The 24,569-nt window shown below is 42.2% G+C and overlaps 1 protein-coding gene across 3 annotated transcripts in view; it reads left to right on the top strand.

Moving 5' to 3' along the window:
• The window catches only part of CRADD (CASP2 and RIPK1 domain containing adaptor with death domain), a 367,800-nt gene that overhangs the window by 157,232 nt on the left and 185,999 nt on the right, over positions 1-24,569 (top strand). Inside the window, exon 3 of one of the 3 annotated variants that reach the window (XM_004053686.4) lies at positions 14,188-14,956. The exons of the other annotated variants lie outside the window; for them this stretch is intronic. Within the exon in view, the coding sequence (XP_004053734.1) occupies positions 14,188-14,489 (302 nt within the window). The 3' untranslated portion in view covers positions 14,490-14,956. Of the gene's footprint in view, positions 1-14,187; positions 14,957-24,569 lie in introns of those variants that run through there. 3 annotated transcript variants of the gene reach the window in all.

Raw genomic sequence — 24,569 nt, forward strand, 5'->3', positions numbered from 1 at the left:
CTCACTTGCCATGCTGTTTCATTCCATCTTGCATATGTTTGGGTGACTGTGGCCTTTGGGGCTCTGATCCACTGGGGTGATTTCTCCTTGACACCCTTCTGACCCCTGTGTATTACCCCTTGAGGACCAGGTATTTCCTGTCCTGTTCACTTTTCTTCAGACTATAGGCACATGTAAGCAAAAGAGCAGGGCAGGAAAGTGAGCTCACCAAGTTTTTTACGCGTAGGCCACCCTATAATGCCTGTGCTATGCAATCTCTCCTGAGATCATGCAGAATGTCTTCTCATTCTGCCAGGGACAGTTAGTTCTCATTGTCCACATTTTTTATCTCCTGTCGCTTCATGTAGCAGTTACCATCTCCACTCTGCTGAAATTAGAGGAGAAAAAAATGTAAGAAACCCACTTAATTTTTTCCTCTTTAGATTTGGGGATAGTAGAGTGAATCTCTTAGAGTTGAGTTTGGGTGAATAATTGATAGAGCTTCAGGAAGGTAGGAATTGGAAAGTGGCTCTGCCATCTTTTTTGATGGGCTTCATTTTTATTTTATTACCTTTTCTTCATTCCCTTAGGTGTTAGGGGATGGAGGCTCTGGGGTCAGGCCTCACTCTGCCATATTTACCCAGAAGCCATCTTGGGGCTTGCCTGTCTTTCTCTTTTCAAATGAAACATGGATGTGGGAAAGGGGAGTTCACTGTAGCCCAGTTTGGCATAAAAAGAGGTAACAGCCCACATCTAACCTTGACAATATTTTACCGTTATGGAGTTTCCTCTCTTTTTAATTTTCTGTTCACCCTCAGATTATGCAATGTGATTTCTCTGGTTTTAAATACAAAGTAAATTAAAAGTAGAAGCACTTGGTAACACTGTAGCTATAGAGAATAAAGCTAAGTGAGTATATTATCATTGTAATGAATCATTCCTTTTCATTCATTCACTCATCCAGCAAATATGTAGTGAGTGCCTACTATGTGCAAGGCACTACCCTGGGTGCCTGGAGTACATCACTGAGCAGGATGGACAAAGCTCCCCTGCCTGCGAGACACTTACATTCCAGCAGGCATGAGTGCGTAGGGTTGGGGGCAGGCAGCGACAGTAAATACAGCACATCTATAAAATATGTTACATGTTACAAGGTGATTTATGGACAAAGGGAATGACAGTGGAATGGGAGTTGCAGTTTGGAATAGGGCAGTCAGGGCAGCTGCCCTGAGAAGTTATATTTGGTGAAGGGGTCAGTGAAAGAGTGTCCCAGGGAAAGGGAACAGCTCGTGCAAGGCTCTCTGGTTCGCAGCTGGCTGGTGTGTTCAAGGAACCGGATGAATGACAAATTGGTGGAGCTGTGTCTGGTCCATGTGAGAGAAATGAGTGGCCCAGCAAACTGTAACATTAATTGTTTTTACTGTTTTGAAAATTTACTGTACCAGATATTCATTTCACGTTTTTGTTTGTTTGTTTTGGTTTTTTTTTTAGAGGGAGTCTCACTGTGTCTCGCAGACTGGAGTGCAGTGGTGCGATCTGCACACTGCAACCTCCGCCTCCTGAGGTGAAGCAATTCTCCTGCCTCAACCTCACGGGTAGCTGGGATTACAGACGTGCATCACCACGCCCAGCTAATTTTTGTGTTTTTAATAGAGACAGGGTTTCACCATGTTGGCCAGGTTGGTCTCAAACTCCCGACCTCAGGTGATCCACCTGCCTTGGCCTCCCAAAGTGCTGGGATTACAGGCATGAGCCACCGGGTGGTTTCCATGTGTGATCTTTAAAAGGCAGAAACAAATAAGCAAAAATCATTACTAAAGGCCCACAAGGGTTGTTTCTATCTTAGAAAATGTGTAAAGAAAAGTGATACAACAATAAATGTTTGATTTAATGAGAAGTCAAAAATCATAAGATCTGTTGAAAATAACAAAATTGCTTCTAAAAGAGATAATATATTTTATTGAAATAAAGCCTTAGAAGTCATCTGGTTTTACCTTTTACAAAGAAGAAAGCAGTCTAAGAGAGGCCAAATGACTTATCCCAAGCTATACGGCTAGGTAGTAGCAGATTCAAATTTATACTACCCAGGCTTCCTAATTCTTAGCCCAGAGCTGTGTCCACCCTACCACCCACCTTTTAATTCAGTGCGAGCTCAATTATTGCTAACAGTTTTATTGTTGACCTTCCATGGACTCGATAGTCAAATCAAGTCTTCCGTTACAATAAATGGGATTTATTTGTATTTTGCAACATAACCTTGTTCTTTGGAGTGGGTTTCACTTAATCATCCTGGAAATCGGTTTTAGAAAGACTAAACATGATTTCTCCATCTCTCTGTGAGGACCAAATTGTTCTCTGTGATTATCTATCAGAACAAGCAGAACAAGGGGTTCTAATTAGTTTTCCTTTTGAGGTTTTTTTTTTTTTCTTTTCTTTTTTCTTTTTCCAGGCAGTCAGTCTCTCAGCCAAAGGGATTTTTCTGCAGAGCCTTTGTACTCAGGGACCAGGGTTAATTCATGAGTCCTGGGAGGTGGCTGATCAGGTTAGTTTTTCCAGCCTGGAACAGCCCCGCCCTACCCCTGACCTCCTCCACTCCACCACTCTACTCACTCCACTCACTCCACTCACATTAGCTACAGAGAAACTGGATGTTGTCAGCCCCAGGGGTACCATGAGACAGCTGGGTTCAGAGTGACTCTTGACCTTCCCTCTCTCACTCTCTCCCTCCCTCCTTCCTTCCCTTCCTCCCTTGCTTCTCTCTTTCTCTCTCTCTCTTTTTTTTTCCTTTGAGCTCATCAGTTTATGGCCTGCTTCACTAATTGGTCTGTGAAAAGCTTCTTCCTTTTCCATTCATATACTCACTCTTGTTCCCCCTCCCTCTCATAGATAAAGATAACTGTTCTGACTGATATGTATTCCTTTATTTGTGTGTGTTTTTGTAAGTGGTGTTTTGGACATACATTCTTTTTTGTTTTTTGAGACAGAGTCTGGCTCTTTCACCCAAGCTGAAGTTCGATCAGTGACGCAATCAGGGCTCACTCCAGCCTTGACCTCCCTGGCTCGGGTGATCTTCCCACCTCAGCCTCCCCACTGAGCACCTGGGACTACAGGTGTGCACCACCACACCTGGCTAATTTTTTGTATTAATTTTTTTTTTTTTTGTAGAGATGGAGTTTTGCCACGTTTCCCAGGCTAGCCTTGAACTCCTGAGCTCAAACGATCCACCCGCCTCGACCTCCCAAAGTGTTGGGATTACAGGCGTGAGCCATGGGTGCCCGGCCTGGACATATATTCTTAATTTGCATTTGTATAGACCTGATTCTTTTCCTTACGTTTTTTGCTCTGCACTGCATTTAGCCCATCCCCTCTAACTCTGCCAGTATTCCCTATGTGCTGTTTTGTATTTCTATATCTCTTCCCCCAGCAATGAGCTCTTAGATTGCTTCCAACTCCTTTCTTCCCACAGTATTACCTCATATAAACAACCTCATAGTGACCCCTCATGGATCTGTGTAGGAATTTTCCTGAGATGGAGATATCTATATCTATATCTCCCAAAAGAGGGTTTCTGGATTATAAGATATATGTGTATTTGCTAGCACAAATAATGAAGCTTTACACAAACAACCTAACACATGTCCCTTACAGGTCTTTTTTAGAACTTTTCTTGGGTACATCTAACAGAACAAGATTGGAAAGTACATTCAATTTTACCCACACTGCCAACTTGCTGGCCATTACGACTGTCCGATCTTTATTTCCGTTGGCGGTGAACAACGTTCCCTACATCATGTCCCAGCCTAAGCTTGGTATTGTCTAGATTTCTATACATATAAAGTGCTTTATCATTGTTGTTTACATTTGTTTCTTAAATTTCTGCGTTTGAGCATCTCTTGATGTGCTCGCTTTTGTGTTTCCTCTAATTCGAATCACCTGTTCATACCTTTGTTCTGTTTCCTGTGGAGGTTCTTACCTTTGCTGTTGGTTTTCAGAAACACCTTACACAGCCTAGATAGTGTTTCCCTTATTGGTCTTAGACATTAGCCTTGGTCTTAGACATCAGCTTGGATCACGTCTCCTTCATTGAGCAGAAATCCTTAATTTTGATATAAAAAATTTACCTTTGGGAGATTAATTTTAAAAACCACTTCTGACCACAGGCCATAAAGATACTCCTGCCTTATTTTCCATGAACTTTATAGTTTTACCTTTTACCTTTGGGACTTTATCTCCATGGGATCCACCACTGTTCATGGTGTGATGCTCTAGGCCAGTTTTCTTTTCCTCTGTAATTAGCTAGTTCTCCTCAGTTTGGGGAAAGCCTCTTCTTTCCCCATTATGGAATTTTAATTGTCACAATAGGAATTGGCATCTTTATATTATAACAATGTCATCCCATCTAGCACAACAGTGACTCTCCTTTTAGTCAGATCTTGCTTTATGTCTTTTAATAAAGGCTTAAAATTTTCCCCATAAAGGTCTTATACAGTCTTTATTAACTTCATAGATCCTTTATCCTTCTCATTGCTTATTGTATTTTTATTATGTTTTGTATTTGATTATTGTAAGAGTGTTGAAATGCTGCTTTGTAGTTTTTTGCTTTAAGTTGATCTTGTATCTGGCAATTTTGCTCAGTCCTCTTATTCTAATAGATTATCTGCTAATCCTGATATTTTTCTATGTATTAGGTCATATTGTCTGAAAATAATGTTAGTTTTATCTCTTCTCTAGAAATGCTTATTATTTATAACTAACTAATTTCTTTTTTTTTTTTTCTTTTTTTGAGACGGAGTTTCACTCTTGTTGCCCAGGCTGGAGTGCAATGGCTCAATCTCGGCTCACCACAACCTCCGCTTCCTGGGTCCAAGCAATTCTCCTGCCTCAGCCTCCCGAGTAGCTGGGATTACAGGCATGCGCCACCATGGCTGGCTAACTTTGTAATTTTAGTAGAGACGGGGGTTTCTCCATGTTGGTCAGGCTGGTCTCGAACTCCCGACCTAAGGTGATCTGCCTGCCTCGGCCTCCCAAAACTAATTTCTTTTCTTTATAGCACTGGTCAGGACGTCCAATACTGTATTCCACAGTATTGGATCTTATACAGTCCAGACAAGTGTGCATCCTTGTCTTTTTAAAGAGAATACATTTAAAGTTTCTTCACCAAATCAAATGCTTTTACAATCTTTACCAAATTAAGAAAGTTTCCCATATTTTGAATTTTTAAAGAAATATTTTTTCAAATTATAGTTATGTGTCAAACTTTATCAAATTTTTTTCTGCATCTATTAAGATAATAATGACTTTCCTCTTTGGTGGATTGATATATTGAGTTAAGTGGTAGATTTTATGATGTTGAAATTTATTGCAAACGTAGGATACATTCTACTTGTTCATGATATGTTACTTTCAATTTTTTGATTCAATTACTTAATATTTTATTTATAATTTTTGCTTCTAAAATCGTAACTGAAACAAGCCTATAATTTTTCCTCTTCTTGTATTCTTACCCTGTTTGGAATAAAAACTGTAGTATCCTCATAAAATCAGCTAGATAGCTTTTGTCCTTTTTTGATTTTCTGGAACAACTTACATATGATAGGAAATTAAGTGTTTCGTGAGCTTTTTCTTTTTCCCCCTTTAACTTGTCCAAGGTCCACAGGATCCATGAACATTTGATGGAGCTTACCTGTAAAGCCATCTGGGCCTAGGGCTCTTTGTCAAGGGAGGGCTTTGTTTGCTATTTCAGTGTATTTCATACTTTGGTCTGTTCAAGTTTCTGTTTTTTCCTGCAGCAATATCCAACACTTCTGAGTGTTTAGAGGTCATTGTTCAGCAAACTTTCACTCCTCCTACCCCGTGGGAAGATTTAATTCCCTTTCCTGTTGGTGTTGGGCTTGGCCACATATCTTGCTTTGATCAATGGAGCATTAGTGGACTTGACATGGGCAGAGGACTTAAATGTCCTCACAGCAGGATTTAGCCCTGTCTTCTAAAAAGCGGCTGCGCTGGAACGGGACAGTCTCTTAGCTCAGCTTTTTTTTCTAGTCCCGCACACCTGCAGCATATGACACTTACATCAGTAACAGTGGTTCACTGCAGCCGTGAGCTGGGGTGACTGGTATATTACCAGACCCTCCGGAGGAATGTATATAGTTTTTAAAAGTGCTACCCCGTAACCAACCCAGTCACCGTCGTAAATAAAAAAAAAAATCTGCTTACAACATCTCCTCTCATATCACAAAATAACTGAAGTTGAAAAAGGAATTTCATAGTTAAAAAACTTTTTTGACTCTTCCAGCAGCTGTTTGTGTATCTGCTGCACCTCTTCTTTAGCCCTTGGTCTTCAGCTTCTCAACCGTGCTTTTGAACCCTGGAGAGTTCCCATTCTCAGATTACCTGTAAGGTGATCACATCATTGAATGCAAGGTGAAAACAGGAGGTTGACCAGACAGGACCCTGGGCCTGTGGACTGTCCTTCACTCACAGAACCCACATCCAACCAGTTATTCCAGTGAAAGCAATAAGGAATAGGTAGGAAGTACTGCTGCACAGAGATTCGTTAGAAGACATGGCTTTTTTTCTGGAACAGATGAAGTCAAACAGACAGCTAGTGGAGATGGTGAGTCGGAAGCTTGACTTGGAGGGCTTTTTTGCTTTAAGATGATCATCAGCTCCTGGAAAGGTGTACGCTGAGTTCCCTTTTGTGCTTGGCAAAGGGCTAAAGACTGAGGGGAAGGAGGTCACAGAAGTAGAAGAGCTGGTCTCTGCCCATAAGGAGCTTCGGAGTCAGCAATGTCATATACAAAACCTGGAAAAATTATGTGAGAAACTTTCACAAAATGCAATAGGGATTAGAGAGGAGATTTTTAGTTTTGAGGCCAAAACAGTGATTGATAGGCATGGCTGAGGGAGGAGGAGATAGCTGGAGAAGGAGGGAGAATGCTATGTTGTTTTCATTCACGTAGTGACCACAGAAATGAGGGATGGGGGGGCGAGAGAATAAGTTAAGTCAGGGCGGGGGTGGGGGAGAGTAGGGGGAGGTGTTTCCATTTTCCTTTAAGTGGATCCTTGGCTTCATTGCAGTAAATGGGGTTGTCAGTATATATTGCCCCTTTTGAAAACGACGAGTTTCACTGAGAATGGGGTTAAAAGATTGCATGAAAAATTTAGGATCTGTATAAGGGAGAACATTTTATACAGCCCTGTATGAGGGCCGTCTAAAAGGAGTTAAATTCCCATTTAGGATTTTTTAAACCAGGATGAACATTCTATACCACAATGTCTGGTGGTTTTAACCAGAGGTAGTACTGCCTCACCCCAGGGTATGTGAACATGTGTGTTTGTGGTAAGGTAGGGGTATCACTAGCAATTAGAAGGTACAAGCCAGGGATGCTGATGACCCCGTCATGTACTGGAGAAGCTCTGTACAGCACATTGTCTGCCTAGAATGCTAAGGGCACACTTATGGAGAAATAATGCACTTCCTAAGCTTCAGTCATTTGGGGTCCCCTTGTTTAATTTTTGCAGTATCTGGGTACCATTTCTACCACTAATTTAATGCTTTTTTTCTTTTTTGTCTTTTTATTCTTTTTTTTTTTTTTTTTTTTTGAGACAGTCTTGCTCTGTTGTCCAGGTTGGAGTGCAGTGGCGTGATCTCGCTCACTGCAACCTCTGCCTCCCAGATTCAAACAACTCTCCTGCCTTAGCCTCCCAAGTAGCTGGGAATACAGGTGCCTGCCACCAAGCCCAGCTAATTTTTGTATTTTTAGCAGAGATGAAGTTTCAGCATGTATGCCAGGCTGGTCTCGAACTCCTGAGCTCCAGTCATCTGCCTGCCTCAGCCTCCCAAAGGGCTGGGATTACAGGCGTGAGCCACCATGCCCAGCCTAATTTAATGCTTTTCTTTAAATTTATTTTTATTTATGTATGTATTTATTTATTTATTTGAGAGGGCATCTCTCTCTGTTGCCCAGGCTGGAGTGCAGTGGTGCGATCTCAGCTCACTGCAACCTCTGCCTCCCGAGTTCAAGTGGTTCTCCCGCCACAGCCTCCCAAGTAGCTGGAATTACAGACGTACACCACCATACCTGGCTAATTTTTTTTGTATGTTAGTAGAGACGAGGTTTCACCATCTTGGCCAAGCTGGTCTGGAACTCCTGACCTCAAGTGATTCACCCACCTTGTCTTCCCAAAGTGCTGGGATTACAGACATGAGCCACCGCACCTGGCCCTTTAAATTTATTTTTAACTGACTTTTAAGTTTTTAGTTGTCATTCTATATCTGCATTTTAATTTACTTATTGTGATCCTTGCAATCATGAGTTTGAAATGCTATTGATATTTTTCTAATCATATTAAAATAGATGACTATTGCAATACAGAATGTTCATCTTGCACTCCGCTAGTGGCATGCATGCTAGCTTTGAGAAAGAGTAGCCAGATGGTCACAGTGGATTAATTTATGGCTTGACCTGATTTTATGTAGTATATCCTTGAGAGTTGACATCAAAGCCTTGGGACTCTCATTTTTAAGTAACCTTGTGTTCAGCAGAATTCACGAACTGAACGGGTCTCATGAGGATACTGTCCCTGATAGAGGTCAGACAGCACAAACAGCTGTGATTGCCTCTCTATATGTGCAAAGATGTCCATTTGGAAGGGCTTGATCTGCTTGGTGGGGTGGTGCTTATGTGCCAATTACCTTTGCTCCAGCCTGTGTCCACAGACTGCTGGCCATCTCCCAGTTACGTGGCCCTATTTACAAGGGCTAAGTGACCCTGAAAGTGTGGAAGAATCAGAGAAAACTCTGTCCTTACTTCCAAATAATTGGCTCGAAGCATATGTTGCATTCATGTTGGCCAAGAATGAGAGAGAAGGATGACAGAGTATAGCAGAAACACAGACACTCCCTTCCCAACACCCAAGCAACAGAACGAAAATGCAGTTAGAAACAAAATCAAACCCAGCCCCATAGGCTCTTGCAGCAAGCAAACAAACAAAAAACAATTACAGCTTTATTTCAACCACTTTGAAAAGTGGCAGGCAAGGAAGGGCGCACCCCACCGTAGCCCCTCAGAAGCAGTGCTGGAAAAGGAAGGCGAGAGGACCAGTTCCTGAGGGTTCTTCCTAATACAGATCAATATGGGAAGCAGCTGGTTGAGGAGGTGAGTGGATAGACTTGGTAAATGTTAAAAAAACAAAAAACAAAAAACAAAACCCTTGGCAGAGTTAGGAAGGCACCCGGGGAGGCCATCTCCTAGTCTCTGTGTTGAGTTACAGGAAAGAGACCATAGGAGTGAGTCTGCCCTGGTTTGGCAGAGTGGGCCCTGGTCTAAGACATTTAACTCCCCTCCAAAAGAGGACAGAGTATAGAGCCCCCAAGGATAGGCCTCATGACTCCTACCTCTCCTCCATGGCAGAAATGTTCATGGAAAGCAGCAGCCAACCTAAAATTGTAGCTCAGAGGTAGAACGACACCTGGTTCCCTATAAAGTGAGGAGAGTGTCAAAAGATACATCAGCTTGCTCTGGGAGAGCAAAGAGCAGTTCTGGACAGAGACGTTCACGTTATAAGTATGAACAAGATGGCAGTGAGTGTCATGACTGTTCTGTGAAATGCTGCAGCAGAGGAATGCAAGAGAGGAGCACAGCTTGTTGGCTGGGCACAGTGGTTCACACCTGTAATCCCAAAACTTTGGGAGGCTGGGGCACGAGGATCAGTTGAGGCCAGGAGTTTGAGACTAGCCTGGGCAACACAGCAATACCCTGTCTCTATTAAATATATATATATATACACATATATATTTTAATAAAGAAAAGAAAGGAACACAGCTTGCAAAAATAAGCATACAACCAATCTGGTCTATAAGAGAACCCAGTCCTAGAAAACTCAACCTCACAAGTATTTTATGCTATAGAAAGACTCAGCATCAATTGAGTAGAAACAAAAACTCAAGATGTCGTCATGATAAAACAACAATGGGATTCTTTTAATTTTTATTTTTAATGGTGGTAAAATGTACATAACATAGAATTTGCCATTGTAACCATTTTTAAATGTACAATTCAGTTGTGTTAAGTACCTTCACATTGTTTTATAACCAATCTCCAAAAGTCTTCATCTTTCAAAACTGGAACTCTGCACCCATTAAACAATAATTCCCCATTTCTCCCTCCCCCACCCCCTGGCAACCAGCATTCTGCTTTCTGTATCTGAATTCGACGACTCCAAGTACCTCATATGAATAGAATCAGAAAGTATTTGTCCCTTTGTGACTGGCTTATTTTACTTAGCGTAATGTCCTCAAGATTCATCCATGTTGGATCATGTGTCAGAATTTCCATCCTTTTTAAGGCTGAATAATATTCTATTGTATGTCTCTGACATTTTGCGTATCCATTCATCCAGTGGATACTCAGTTTGCTTCCACCTTTGGCTATTGTGAATAACGCTGCTATGAACATAGGTGTACGAATTTCTCTTTGAGTCCCTGCATTCAATTCTTTTGAGTATATACCCAGAAGTGGGATTGCTGGATCATATGCTAATTCTATTTTTAAATTTTTGAGGAACTGCCATACTGTTTTCCACAGCACCTGCGCCATTTTCCATTCCCACCAATAGTGCACAAGGGTTCCAATTTCTCCACACCCTTGCCAACATTTGGGACTTATTGTTTTTTGTTTTGTTTTGTTTTGTTTTTTTTGATAGTAGCTCTCCTAATGAGTGTGAAGTGGAATGGAATTTTTAAAAGAGCCAAGAAAAGAAATAAAGAACAAAAACACAATACAGCGTTAAAACCAGAACACACACACACACACACACACACACACACGCGCACACACACACACACACACACACACACACACACACACACAGGATAGACATAGCTGAAAATCAAAGAGTGAGATAATCCCAAGGAGGGGATTAAAGCAATAAGGACAATATGACAGCCATGGAGGAGAGGCACAGCCATCCAGCATATGGAGCAAGAAAAGAATGCAACCACGTGACCCGGGAAGATTTTCCCAAAAGGAAGAAACAACTGAATCTTTGGTTAGAAGGTTATGCCAGCCAGGCGCAGTGGCTCACGCCTGTAATCCCAGCACTCTGGGAGGCTGAGGCAGGCGGATCACAAGGTCAGGAGATCGAGACCATCCTGGCTAAAACAGTGAAACCCCATCTCTACTAAAAATACAAAAAAAATTAGCCAGGCATGGTAGTAGGCGCCTGTAGTCCCAGCTACTCGGAAGACTGAGGCAGAAGGATGGCATGAACCCAGGAGGCAGAGCTTGCAGTGAGCTGAGATCGCGCCACTGCACTCCAGCCTGGACGACAGAGCGAGACTCCGTCTCAGAAAAAAAGGTTATGCCACGTATCTGAAAGTGCAGATGTAGAATGGATAACATATAGCCTGGTCTAAAGTTTCAGTATTTAGACCTCAGACAGGAAAAGCAAGTTACACAAAATACTGGATGACTAAGTTGGTATCAGAATTCTCCACATCAGCAACCCCTACCATAAAGTATGAACAAGGTCTACAAACTTTTAAGGGAAATAACATTATTTAAAGAATATAATTTAAAATTATGAATATAATTTTATACTGTTAAGAATATAAAAAGATAAAAATAATATAAAACTGTTCTCTAAATATTAAGTTATTATTCCAGTGAAGGCAATAAGCAGGATGCCTTGACCTGAAAGAAGTCAGAGACTATGGCAGTCATGAGCATTTCTTGAAAAAAAAAAACAAAACAAAAAACCTCCCTGTGATGAAATTGACCCAAATGACTCAAATCAGAAGAACAGACCCAGGAGTAGAAAAGCCACAGATGAAAAACAGTAACAACAGCAGCAACAACAAAACACTGGTGAGCATTCAACCATTACAATGCCACCTTAGGACTAAACAATGGGGCAAGGGGGCATGGATGATTGTTAAAGAAATGTATAACTATTAGGCATCTGACAAAATAAAAATTATGTAAGTGAAAAAAAATCAAGTATGAGGAAGTGGAGAGGAAATGTAAAGTAATTATAGAGTATTACTATAAAAACATGCAGTTAACCCTTGAGTTTTCATAACTTTTTTCTGTGCATTAAATTGTGTGTGTGTATGTTTTCAAGTATGTTAACTTGTAACCGCTGGTCAGAATGTCGTTTTGTTTCACTTCTGCTTTTTCTTCTGTTACATCCAAACAAAATTAAATAGCTCTTACTGGAAAGAAAAGGTCATATGTTATCATTTTAAATGAACTCATTACCCTCTATCTAGCCTTCTACCAGTGTATGTGCATACAGAGATATCCAGAATGATGGTCACCAACTGTAAACACAATAGCGGGATATTGGATGATTTCTTTTCTTCTTTGCGCTGTTTTCTGTTGCTTTATTTTTTTTAATGAGCCTATGTTTTTATACAAGCCATAAAATCATTGCTGTTAATCTCAACTATTGATCAGTAGTGTCATCAGTATTCTAATTGCGTCATAGTCATTGTTTTTTAAATTGTAGTGTTGACAAACACCAGAAAGAGCCCTTGACAATATTTTTGCAACTCATCTCTAAGGTGCTGGCCGCTGCCCAGAGGCCAAAGACATGGGCTGTGGAAAACATCAGCTCTTGTAATAAGGTGCCTTTGCCTTCTTACTGAATCATAAATCAAAACACAATAGTGGACTGATGAGCATGAAGTAGACTGACCTGAATCCCTGTGATGCTGCTGATGGATGGGAGTATAGTGTACTGTGCTGTCAAACAAATGTCTGAACCTAGCAAATGACTTTGGATGTTTGGAGTCCGTCTCAATATCTGCACTTGGCTGCTGTGAGTGCCTTTCACTTCCTCCATTGCGATTCTCCTGCCTCTGGGCCTTTGCACATGCAATTCTCTCTTCTCGAGATGCGCCACGCCCTGTTCCTCCTTCATCACCCAGCTCCTCCTCCTAGTGTTCAGGGCTTAGCTTTAGCCTCCTTCCCCTGGAAGGCCTTCCCTAATGGAGTTAGGAGCTCCTTCTGTATAACCAAAGGCACTGCTCACTGGTTTTGCTGGGCACATTTATAACCATTCACTCAATGTCATGCTTCTTAGCAGACTGGCCTCAGGCAAATAAGAATCTAGTTCAGGAAGTGTAAGGTCATATTTCCTCGTTGCCCCATCTCATACTTCCTGTTCCTCTTCTGGGCTCTGCCAGAACGGTAACTCCACTCTTGTGGCCTCTGCTATGAACAAACCCCACTCTCTTCCCTTCCTGCTACCCTATGGCCTCTTAGGTTTATTTTGTTCTCAGCAGCCCTCTTGGCTCCGGCTTCTGTTAGCAGCTACACCTTTTCTCGGTAATATTTCAAGTTCAACCTCATCGGGGAGGGTAGCTGTTTGGTTTAGCCTTTGTCCTCTAGCACCTGCCTTTCCTGCAGGGAGGGGCATTCCCAGCCTTGGAACAGGCCCCATCACTAAGGCCACAGACAGTACCAGAGGGAGCTGGGGTCTGTGCAGCCATTCTTGAATTCCCCAGAATGCCTTGCCTGGCCTTGAGTAAAAGGGATAGAAGTGAAAAAAGCCTGTTACAAAGCTGCATGTACGAGGTAACCCTTCATGTGTGTTTTATATATCAAAGAAAATAGACTAGTTATTATCAATGAGTTTTTCTGGTGGGATTTCTAGTTATTTTTATTTTGTTGCTTTCAAAGTTTCTGTAACAGGCAGGGTGCTGTGGCTCATGCCTGTAATCCTAGCACTTTGGGAGGCCAAGGCAGGTGGATCACCTGAGGTCAGGAGTTCAAGACCAGCCTGGCCAACATGGTGAAACCCTGTCTCTGCTAAAAATACAAAAATTAGCTGGGCGTGGTGGCAGTTGCCTGTAATCCCAGCTACTTGGGAGGCTGAAACAGGAGAATCACTTCAACCCAGGAGGTGGAGTTTGTAGTGAGCCAATATCATGCCATTGCTGTCCAGCCTGGGTGACAGAGTGAAACACCGTCTCAAAAAAAAAAAAAAAATTTTCTGTAAAAAACATTTTCACAGATACTTAACAGCATTGAAGCCCTGAATCATGGCGTTGTACAGAGCAGCCCCCAGGAAGAAGACAAGAGCCAATTGGCTCTGCCATTTGGAAGCATTGCCTTCTTCTCCCCACGATTCTCATTTCTGCCCCCAAATGATGTGTTTGTTGCCTTGCTCATTTCACCGGGGTGTCTTTTTCCTCCTCAGGTGACAGATTGACTGGGATCCCCTCGCACATCCTCAACAGCTCCCCATCAGACCGGCAGATTAACCAGCTGGCCCAGAGGCTGGGCCCTGAGTGGGAGCCCGTGGTGCTGTCTCTGGGACTGTCCCAGACGGATATCTACCGCTGTAAGGCCAACCACCCCCACAACGTGCAGTCGCAGGTGGTGGAGGCCTTCATCCGTTGGCGGCAGCGCTTCGGGAAGCAGGCCACCTTCCAGAGCCTGCACAACGGGCTGCGGGCTGTGGAGGTGGACCCCTCGCTGCTCCTGCACATGTTGGAGTGATGGTGCCTCCAGCAGCCGCTGGGGAGTGTGTCCCTGAGTCATGTGGGCTGAATCCTGACTTTCACTCAGAGCAGGTGGTTTTTTGTGTAGGTTTGTTTTTTATTTTTGATGATCTTCAGATGGAAGGAGAAAACAGGGTTTCCACTAGACATTACTTGAAAGGCCAGATTACTCAGCAGATCTCCCATGTTGGCTCAACAATTCTTTGTTTTTAATTGCTTGAAGATTGCGTTGTTGTAATTGTTCAGTTTTTAAATGTGTAATGGCATTTTAATAGACTAGTAAATCACAGTGGTTCAAAATATATATCCATATATATATATATATCCATATATATATCTCATGTCATCACATTACAGGCAGGTGTCTCATATGTAAAACATTTACCTGAATGTTGTCTGAGGACTGAACTGTGGACTTTACTATTCATAATGATAAAATAATAAAATGTGAATTACTATATATAATGTGCCTCACTCATGAGAAGGTACTGTGTTGGGTTTTTTTTTTCTTTCTCATTCCTGTGTTGCTTAGATTAAGGGTGTAAAATTACAATAGTCTTTTGTTTCTTTTTGGAACAGAATTAATAGTAACAGTGAAATGGTTACTTTCCCAAGTCAGGATAAATAGCTCAGGCAGGATGTCTGTATTAAATATTGTAAGACACTAAAGCTCCCTGCAAAGACCAGTTCAAGGACCAGCATGCATACCCGAGCCCTTCATCTTTAAAAGATCGCTCGAGAAAATCCTGTGCTGTTTATTGAAAGCATTAAGTCAGGGGACGAGAGGGGGTGTGGTCTTTCCATTGAAGCCAGAATGACTGAAGTGTTGTGCTCCTAAGGAGTATGATTTAGTCTTCTGTCCTTTTATCAATAGCACATGGTGTTTATAGAATGCTTTACTGTTTTCACGGCTTTTCCTGTATGTGATCTCATTTGGACCTCTCAGCAATGCTGTGGGGCAGTGGGCAAGGTGGTTCACCTCCTTCTGTACAGAGATTGAGTGATTGGGCCAGGGTGAATGAGGTTGGGTGCCGGCTCCTGAGCCTTTCCAACTGCTCCACAGGGCTCCTCCCCTTCTCTCTTGCATGCTCATTGAAGAAGCTTGAATCCTGCTCCCTGCCTACTAGGTGTATGGCCTTGGACAAGTTACTTACCCTCTCTACACCTCAGTTTCCTCATTGGCAGAATGGGGAAATGATTGTACTCACCTCTGAGGTCTTTGTGATGATTAAAGCAATAAAGTCCGCCAACAGCACATCCAGATGCAGCTCACTGTCAGCTTTCAGGAAGTGGTAGCTGTTAATTTGCCGCCACTGTGGCTGAAGGTATGGTTAGACCACAGGCAAAGCTGAATAGTGGCTGAAAGCTGAGGGCACTGTGGGAGGAGCTACTATTGCCACATTTCTTACTAAGCTTTAAAATGGGATTTGATTTTATAAACTTTACAATGGGGCCAATCTGTGATCTATCCTTCTTAATAATTATGGAATCTGTTTCCTAATTCTAACATAACTCAGGATTTTTCAAAAGGGAGAAAAAAATCATGTTTTTTATTTCTCTCCATTCCAAGAATAAGTTTATAGAATGGTAGAGTTGAGCACGAAGTGGGTGCTTAAAAAGATGACAATAGTGTGTGGATAACATCCTTTCAGGCATCTTGTAACCGTATTCCTGTTACTAAAAAAGAGCTGCTATGCCACTGTTTATTCTTCCAGTGAATTCGGTTCAAAAGGATAGTCTACTGGCCTTATCAGTTCAAATTTTTCATTTTGTAGCCCAGCCAATAATTCATTATCTTGTAAAATTCTCATGCTTTTGGCCATATCACTGTGCCCAGTGATAGACTGTACTGCTGTGACATCTTCAGTGAATCACTTGTCATTTTGAACCTGGGACTTGTTACATTGCTGTCTTCCCCCTGGGTTTCCTAATAGAGAGTTGCTTTGGCTTTTGTTCTTACAGCTCAGAGTCACATTCATGGATGAGTGAGTAGAGCTGGGCTCTGCTGCGTCTGACTAGATGGCATTTTAGAAGCAGGTCTGATGATTAGCTGGGTCATCTTTCCGCCATTCACCATTTGCAAGGAACCTGTCATGCATAAAGACACTCGTGGGCTCTGTCAGCAGTGAGAGACAATTAGTGAAGAACAAGCCCATGATGGGCCAGACAGACAGGGCTGAGGGGGCCCTTAGAGACCTCTGACTTGTTGCCCGTCACAAGCAGAGTGTCTTCACCACCAAATGGCAGCAGCCCCTCCCTGGCCTGCTCACGTGCTTGCAGAAGATTTGCAGAGTGGAAGAACAGAGCAGCTGAATCCCTATCTTGGTACTACCTCTGGCCATGAAGAATAATGCTACATAGCAGCTGCCTACCTCCTAACAGAACTGGGGAGGTGAAGAGCCTGCAGGGATTTCCTGTGTTTGTATGGGAGAAGATTCTACAATTTCAGAGACTGTTTATCCCCAAGAAAACTGAATGAATGCAGCGAGGTGGCAAGAGCATTTGCAGGCACTGACAGAAAGTATATGAATATATAGTCTTGCACCACTTTGGGTTGGGTTGGAGTGTGTGTGTGTGTGTGTGTGTGTGTGTGTGTGTATGCATGCATGAGTGTGGCCCTTCATGTTTTTAAAACTATAACTTTTATTAATTTTTTCAACATGAAGTACACGTTTATTATGGCAGTTTGAAAAAAACACAATAAGATGAAGAAAAATAAGAATTACCCCTACTCCCATCTAAGCACTGTACATCCCAATTTTTATTCCTGTCCTCCAATTAGTTTTCTCTGCCTGCATATCCTTTTCATAAAAAGAATAGGATTTTCTCTGCATTTCCTTATAAAAAGTGTTATATTTTCCAACTGATAATACACTTATTTTTTTTGTCGATGTGGGACTATTTAGAGAGACTAAAATGTGTAATTAAAATGATGCATCTTTTTAATATTCCTCAATGGCATACTCCAAATGATCTTTATATTCATGGCTTAAAATTAACTAAATTAAGTTTTCAATTTTATTACAAGAATGGGATTATATCGTACCTGCTGCTTTATGAGTGGCATCTTTTATATAACATCAAACTGTCTTTCTGTGTCATTATTTCTCTGTGCCAATGATTTCAATATCCTTTGTGTTCACAACACACTTTCGAGTCCTATAATTTTTGGTGGCATGTTTGAAGAGATAAAAGGACACTTAGCTACTAAAAACATGACAATAAGTATAGCAATGTCTTTCACTCTCAAAACCATTGTCCCACTTTTTGCTCCATCCCCATTTGGAACCATGTTCCAAGCAGTAGAGCTGTTTACGGCTCCCCTCTATGCACTCTTATATCCTCAAAAAGCAAAGTTCAGCACAGTCTGGGCTTTATTCTGAGATTTTATCTCTTCCTAACAGCAAGATGGCCTCTACACTGCCTGATGATCCAATCAGCTTCGTGTTCCATTTCCACAAGAGTACGTGTTCTGGGAGGGCAAATGAATTTTACCTGTTGATCAAAATGTGATGGCACGCTTATGAAGGGTTGATAGTCTACGTGTTGCCACTATTCGCTGCCGTCATTTTCAATGGTGCATAGCTTTCCAGTGTGTGGATGCGCCGTCATGTCTTAACCACTTCCCTGCGTGGATCTTTAGGTCGGTTTTGCCTTTTCATTGTTATAAACAGTGATGCAAGGAAGGGAGTGTTTGTGGTTAAATCTTTACATTCATCATATGTTACAATGAACTGGATCCCTGCTTCGTTTAGTGCCAAACATATTTTAATTTTGTTCTCAATTAGCTTTTTTATATAGCAAACTACCCCCAAGATGTAATGGCTTAAAACAACAAATGTATTGGCTTAAAATTTAGCCCACAATTCTGTGAGCTGGCTGGGCTTGCTGTTCCAATCTGGGCCAGCTCAGCTGATTTCTGCTGGGCTCTCTCGTGTATCTGTGGTCAGCTGGTGGGTTGGCTGAGGCAGGATGCTCTAGGGCGGCCTCACTCATGTGTCTGGAAAGTAGCAGGCTATTTCCTGGGGCAATGGGTCATTTGTGTCTAGGTCACACGCCTTTTATCTGTCAGGTTACCCTGCCTTCTTTACTTGGTAGTAGTGGCAGGGGTTCCCCGGACAGCAAGAAGGCAAGCCGCCATGTGGAAACACCTTTCAAGCGTCTGTTTGCATCCCTTTTGCTGACATTTCTGGCCAAAGCCAGTCATGTGCCAGCTCAGAGTCAGTGCGGGAGGGCTCTACCAAAAGGCATGGAGAGAGGAGCGGAATAATTTGGGTCCGTTTCTTGCAATCCACCACAGCCAATGTTTTAAAATTGAGATTTCTGGGCCCTATTGAAAAACAATCTTTGGCTACTCTGGATCCCTGTCCTTGAATCACAATAACAGGCAAGCCTTTTCTAGCATGCCATGGTCCTTCCCATCCCCCACCCCACAGAATGCACATCCTTTGCCCAGCTCCTTCCACCTGCTCACTACCTGCTCAGCCACACACGTTTATGTTTATGGCCTCCAGACATACAGCCATGATGATGCTTAGCATAATCTCCTAGAAGTGGAATCGCCGGGCTTAAAGTATTAATAACATATTTTTAAAAACGATTTTGACTTTTTAATACTTTTAAAAAACTTTTAAAAAATATTTTAGGGATGGATGTGGTGGCTCACGCCTATAATCCCAGCGCTTTGGGAGGCTGAGGCGGGCGGATCACTTGAGCTCCAGGAGTTCGAGACCAGCCTGGGGAACATTGTGAAACCCCGTCTCTACTAAAAATATAAAAATTAACCAGATGTGATGGCCAGTGCCTGTATTTTCAGCTACTCGGGAGGCTGAGGCAGGAGAATTGCTTGAATCCAGGAGGTGGAGGTTGCAGCGAGCCAAGATCGCGCCACTTCACTCGAGTCTTGGAGACAGAGCAAAACTCCGTCTTAAAAAAAAAATTAACTTCGGTGGCCCACTGTGAAAGTTGCTGTTGGACACACAGACACACACACACAGCCCTGAAGCAGCAGGATGAGTCTGTCTTCATCCCTTTCTCTGGGGAGTTCTCCAGGTGTGGCAGCTTTGGACAGAGCCTCACCCCATTCAGTTATTCAGCAAACTCTCAAGCAGAGGCTACTGCACACCAGTCACTCCGCTAAGCAGGGAGGTGAAAAGATTACTAATAAATACACAGTTCCTCTTCTCCAGGAACTCACTGTTTGACCAATGAGACAGACATGAAGCTCTAATTACAACACAATGCAATCAAGCCTGAGCCTGAGTATCGAGTCTATGGGAATGCAGAGGAGAAATGATCCATTTGCCTGGCTTCTTGGGAAGTGAGAGGTATGGGAAATAATAAGGCTGCATCTAAGGCTCTGTCACTTGGGCAAGTTACTCCACCTTTGGGTGCCAGTTTCCCTACATGTAAAATGCAAACAATAACAGTACCCACCTATGGTCACAGTGAGGATTCCATGAGATGAAAGGTATAACATGCTTAGAACAGTGCCTGGCAAAGATGTTTTGTTAAACCATTGAGTTGAATTCTTTTGGCTATCAGAGTTTTTCTTTTTCTTTTTCTTTTTTGAGACGGAGTCTTGCTCTGTTGCCAGGCTGGAGTGCTGTGGCATGATCTTGGCTCACTGCAATCTCCACCTCCCTGGTTCAAGCGATTCTCCTGCCTCAGCCTCCCAACTACAGGTGGGTGCCACCACACCCAGCTAATTTTTGCATTTGTAGTAGAGACGGGGTTTCACCATATTGGCCAGGATGGTCTCAATCTCTTGACCTCGTGATCCACCTGCCTCAGCCTCCCAAAGTGCTGGGATTACAGGCGTGAGCCACTGCGCCCGGCCCAGTTTTTCTAATCTTCTTCACCCTCCCAGGGCTCTGAGAAGTGTGAGGGTAGAATCACCTCCTGCAGATGTTTGTGGTATAGAAATAGAAACTGCATAGTCCCGCAATATCTTTATCAGGACTCTAAAGATAAGTGGCTATGAACTGTGGCACACTTCAGAGCATACTCGGAGTTGGGGTGGATTCTGATCTAACAGTTGGCTACCATTAAACGAATAACTACAATCTTTGAGCAAATTCTTGCTGATTACAAAACACTATGCAAGTTACCAGAGATACAAAGATGAATAAGACATAGTCTCTGCTCTCAGGATCTCAGCCTACTGGGGAGACAGCTATAACCACCAGCAACTATGGCAAGCACAGAGGGAGCAATTAAGTTGGCCACAGAGGAGGTAATACTTCAACTGAGCTTTTGTAAGTCCTGCCCAAGTTAGCATGTTGGTCTCTTTGGGAGGCCTTAATGTGTATGGGCAGCAGAATCCCATTTAACTTATTTTACATCCAGTTTGACAAATGGCTCTCCTTGCCATGGGTATGCAAGATAAATATGCCTCCAAAATGTGATCTCAGAGCAATTTAGAAACTAAGTGGCAAATATCCTATACATCAAGATGACAGTGACATTGAGAAACATGTGGTTTGTTAATCCACAGTGGGATCAAGATCAGGCTTCAAGTTTTAGATATTAGGCATATTTTGGGGTTCTTTTTTATGACATCCCTATCCCTTTTCCTCTAAAACTCCCACATATTCAAATTAGATGTTGCTGGCATACAGGGGATGTTTTTTAATGTAATAACTGCCTGTTTACTTCTTGGAACTATAAACAAAGCTTAGAAGAACAGGGATGTCTATCTTGTTGGCATTTAGTGTTCTTACAGGAAAATTAAAGTCTCACAAAGACACAGTTCAGTGAGCCAATTAAGCCTTGTCTATTAAACTTATGCAAAATATATGGCAATAATTCTAATAGCTATTGTTAATTCAAAGCATAGGCTATGAAATCCAGGTTTGAGCACTTAAAAAGTAAAAAAAAAAACCCAACATCTTGGCAACACTCATAATGTTTCCATTTCATTTTCATATTCTATCTCTAAGCAGGGCTGTTTTTGATGTCAAATTACATTCTTAATGGAGAATATTTGGAGGAAATATAAAACGGATTGGATTTGATCAAGTAGTTACTAGTCTTTCTTTTGGTGACATATAACCTCCTACTTGTCAGCTTCTAGAAGATGAATCAATTTTGTGAGGACTTGGCCAATATCAAGGTCTTCAGCACGACTCATCAGCCTGTTGCTAATTCGAGGACAACAAATGCCTACAAATGCTTTAAGTAAGCCCAGTTACAGACTGCTGATGAATTTGGTGCTCCTGGTATGTGCCCTGGCCAAGAATGAGGGTGTCTGTCTAGGAATATTTCTTTGAATATAAATAGTAGGTAGTGGTTTATCTTTGTCCATTTAGTGTTGCTACATCGGAATACCTGAGGCTGGGTAATTTATAAAGACAAAGGGTTTATTTGGCTTACGATTCTGCTGACTAAAGACTGGGCATGTGGTGAAAGCCTTGGGCTACTTCCACTTATGATGGAAGAAGGCAAAGGGGAGCTCCCTGTTCAGAGATCACATGGCAAGAGGGGGAGCAAGAGCTTGTAGACAAGTGATGTATGACAGTCTCCATCTTCCAGGGACTTCTGCCTCCACATCATCTCTTTACAACCAGAGCCCCCAGACAGAGAAGGACTGAGTCTTTTGTGGCTAGCACATTGGAGATAGTTGATTTCATGGACAAATTATATAAAGTGACATTTATTTTTTATGCTGGGAAATTACTTCCAACAATATATTTTTGTCCAACCATCTGCTTGAATCAAGTTTCTGTCAGCCTCTGGAAGTAATAATTATTCCCTGCTCTGAAACTGAGCTTCATGCTGGTTTTCTGCTGAGGGAGCAGACCCTTTGGCTGTCTGTTATCTGTTGTCAAGAACTCTTTTGTCACTCATTATTGTCAGCTGCTGATTTCCCAACAGACACTTTAAGGCTATAAATAAACCCTCCCAACACAAATCCCCTCCTTATGAAAGTGTGAAAGACAAAATACACCAGTAAATTAGAATATGATTTTTATTCAGGCTGTTGCCATAGGAGGACATTCATTAGTAAGAAATATCTCAAAGAAAAAAATGAGCCTGGCTTTTATGGAGACAAAGAGAGTCTTATGGGAGCATGACGAAGGACGGAGGTGGGTCTTACTTCAGAGTATGCAAAGCCTGTGTGGTCCTTGGCAATTAGCCAGTTCCTACAACCCAAAAGGGCAGAAGATTTCTTAACATCTCTACTTTTTAGAGTACAAGACTTAGATTAAGTTCAACATTGTCAGTCCTCCCTTTTGTTGAAAATGAACATCATTGCCACTGTTGGGACTCAGAAAACAATACCCCAAAATGAAAGCCTCCAAAGCAGCCTCAGAAGCAAAGTCTCTCTCTGACCTTCTGCTGCCTGCTCTGTCTCTCACCCCTCATTCTCCCCGGAGATAAGCCATAGAAACTGTAATCCCTCTTCCCCAAGATGGGTCATAGAAACTAGAACTCCTTTTCCCCAAAGCCAGCCATAAAACCTAGAAATATTATTCTAACCTTCCACCATTCTTCTGTGTAACACTTGGCCATAAAGAAACTAAGACCCTCATCCCAGAGGGGTCCTACCCCATACCTGGGAGGAAGGAATGCTGCATGGAGAGGCCAAGAAGGATCTGAACAGCCAGGCCTTGTAGGTTTCCCCACGCGGTCTATTTCCATTAGATCATAGCCTTTTTTGTCCAATCACATTTCCACATGACTGTCCCTGCTTCATCAAACCTAAGCATAAAATCAGAGAGCTTCTCCTGAGTCTCTGGGTCTTCGTTCTGAAGGCTCACCTGTCATGTAAAACTATGATCAAATAGGCTGTTCATTGTTTGAAGCAATAAAGTGCAAATGAAACCTGTCTTTACATGAACAGTGGGGCATATGCTTCCATAAATGCCTGATTGTGTGTGCAGATGAGTGTTTAACACACCCAGTTACCTGTTTGCTATATTTATATTTTTAGGGTTAATGTAAGTGCTTTCATTTTTTAAAACGAAATTGTTTTAAGTTGTTTTTAAAAAAGCTATAATCAAATACATTTGTTACTTTTTTTCTGGTTAACTTGTCTTTTGTTATACGGTGTTGGCCATGATCCTTATGATGGGGAGGAAGGGAATCACCAATTTTCTACCCCATCCCACTGAGGAACTTAGAGATGACCTAAGGCCTCGTTACCTGTGTGGAGTAACTGGGAATTGGAAGGTGAGGTCCAATTATATCCAAGTCTTGGCATCAAACTGTGAAAGACAAAATGCACTGGACAATTAAGGATATGATTTTATTCATGCCCTTGCAATAGGGAGAACATTTATTAATGAAGAATAACTCAAAGGAAAGGAAGGGGTCCTGGTCTCCCACGAATCCTCATGGGAGCCTTGAGGAAGGATGAAGGTGGGTCTTATCACAGAATATTCCAGGGCTGGGTTGTCCTTTGTGGGGATGGCTGTTTCTTTTGAAACACAAAAGGGTGGGAGATTTCTTTCTCTCTCTCTTTTTTTTTAAGAGACAGGGTCTCACTCTGTCTCCCCAGCTGGAGTGCAGTGGTGTAATCACGGCTCACTGCAACCTCAGCCTCTTGGGCTCAAGTGATCTACCTCAGCCTCTCAAGTAGCTGAGACTACAGAACTACAGGTGCACCACCCCGACCAGCTAATTTTTTTTTTTTTTTTTTTTTTTGTAGAGATAGGGTCTCCCCGTGTTGCCCAGGCCGATCTTGAGCTCCTGGGCTCAAGCCATCCTCCTGCCTTGGTCTCCCATAGTACTGGTATTACAGACATTAGCCACTGTATTTGGGTTATGTGGGGGTTTTGTTAACCATCACTGCTTTTAGGGAACAAAAGCCTTGGAGGAAGTTTAACAGTGTGAAAATTCTTCAACTTTTAAGAGGCCAACAAAAATTTGAAAAAAAAAAGTTTTTATAAGGTTTAGGTATGAGATATCAGAATTCTGACATCTTAACTGTTTGCTTGTTCAATAAGAGGTACTTAAGCTAACTCCGTATTTAATTTGAGTAAAGAAAAACAAATGGCCTGTCTGACCAAAGCTAAACAACAGGAAAGGAAACACAGCTCCTTTTACTTTCCTAGAGAATCATGGACCAATTTTC

The sequence above is a fragment of the Gorilla gorilla genome, chromosome 10 (genome assembly GCF_029281585.2).
Source record: "Gorilla gorilla gorilla isolate KB3781 chromosome 10, NHGRI_mGorGor1-v2.1_pri, whole genome shotgun sequence".
NCBI classification, from domain to species: domain Eukaryota; kingdom Metazoa; phylum Chordata; class Mammalia; order Primates; family Hominidae; genus Gorilla; species Gorilla gorilla.